Source organism: Eimeria tenella, genomic scaffold (assembly GCF_000499545.2).
Source record: "Eimeria tenella Houghton genomic scaffold, Eth_scaff2659, whole genome shotgun sequence".
Taxonomy (NCBI): Eukaryota; Apicomplexa; class Conoidasida; order Eucoccidiorida; family Eimeriidae; genus Eimeria; species Eimeria tenella.
In genome coordinates this window covers 1-274 of record NW_013542535.1, presented here as the reverse complement: position 1 = coordinate 274, position 274 = coordinate 1, and the positions used below count along the sequence as shown (strand labels likewise).

General features: G+C 65.3%; 1 protein-coding gene across 1 annotated transcript in view; it reads left to right on the top strand.

Annotated features, from left to right (window-relative positions):
• Window positions 1-135, top strand: part of ETH_00039210 (uncharacterized protein) — a gene marked incomplete at both ends in the record, with an annotated part of 2742 nt that extends 2607 nt beyond the window's left edge. The window contains one exon of the mRNA XM_013375302.1: window positions 4-135. Coding sequence (XP_013230756.1) covers window positions 4-135 — 132 coding nt within the window. The remainder of the gene's footprint in view (window positions 1-3) is intronic.
• Between the last annotated feature and the right edge of the window lie 139 nt (window positions 136-274).

The window sequence follows — 274 nt, the reverse complement described above, 5'->3', positions numbered from 1 at the left end:
CGCAGACGTGCTGCAGCTGCTGCGGGACAAGCTGCAGCGGCTGCAGCCGCAGCTCAGCAGCTGGAAGCAGCAAGCTGCGCGCGCGCTGCAGCTGCTGCTGCACCATGCTGTCAAGTTCGTTCTTGCTGCTGCTAAAGACTTGACGCGTTCTGGCCGCCGCAGCCTCAAGGAGCAGCGCAGAGACCTCCGCATGCAGGTCGAGCTCAAGCGCAGGCTGCAGCAGCAGCAGCAGCAGCAGCAGCAGCAGCAGCAGCAGCAGCAGCAGCAGCAGCAG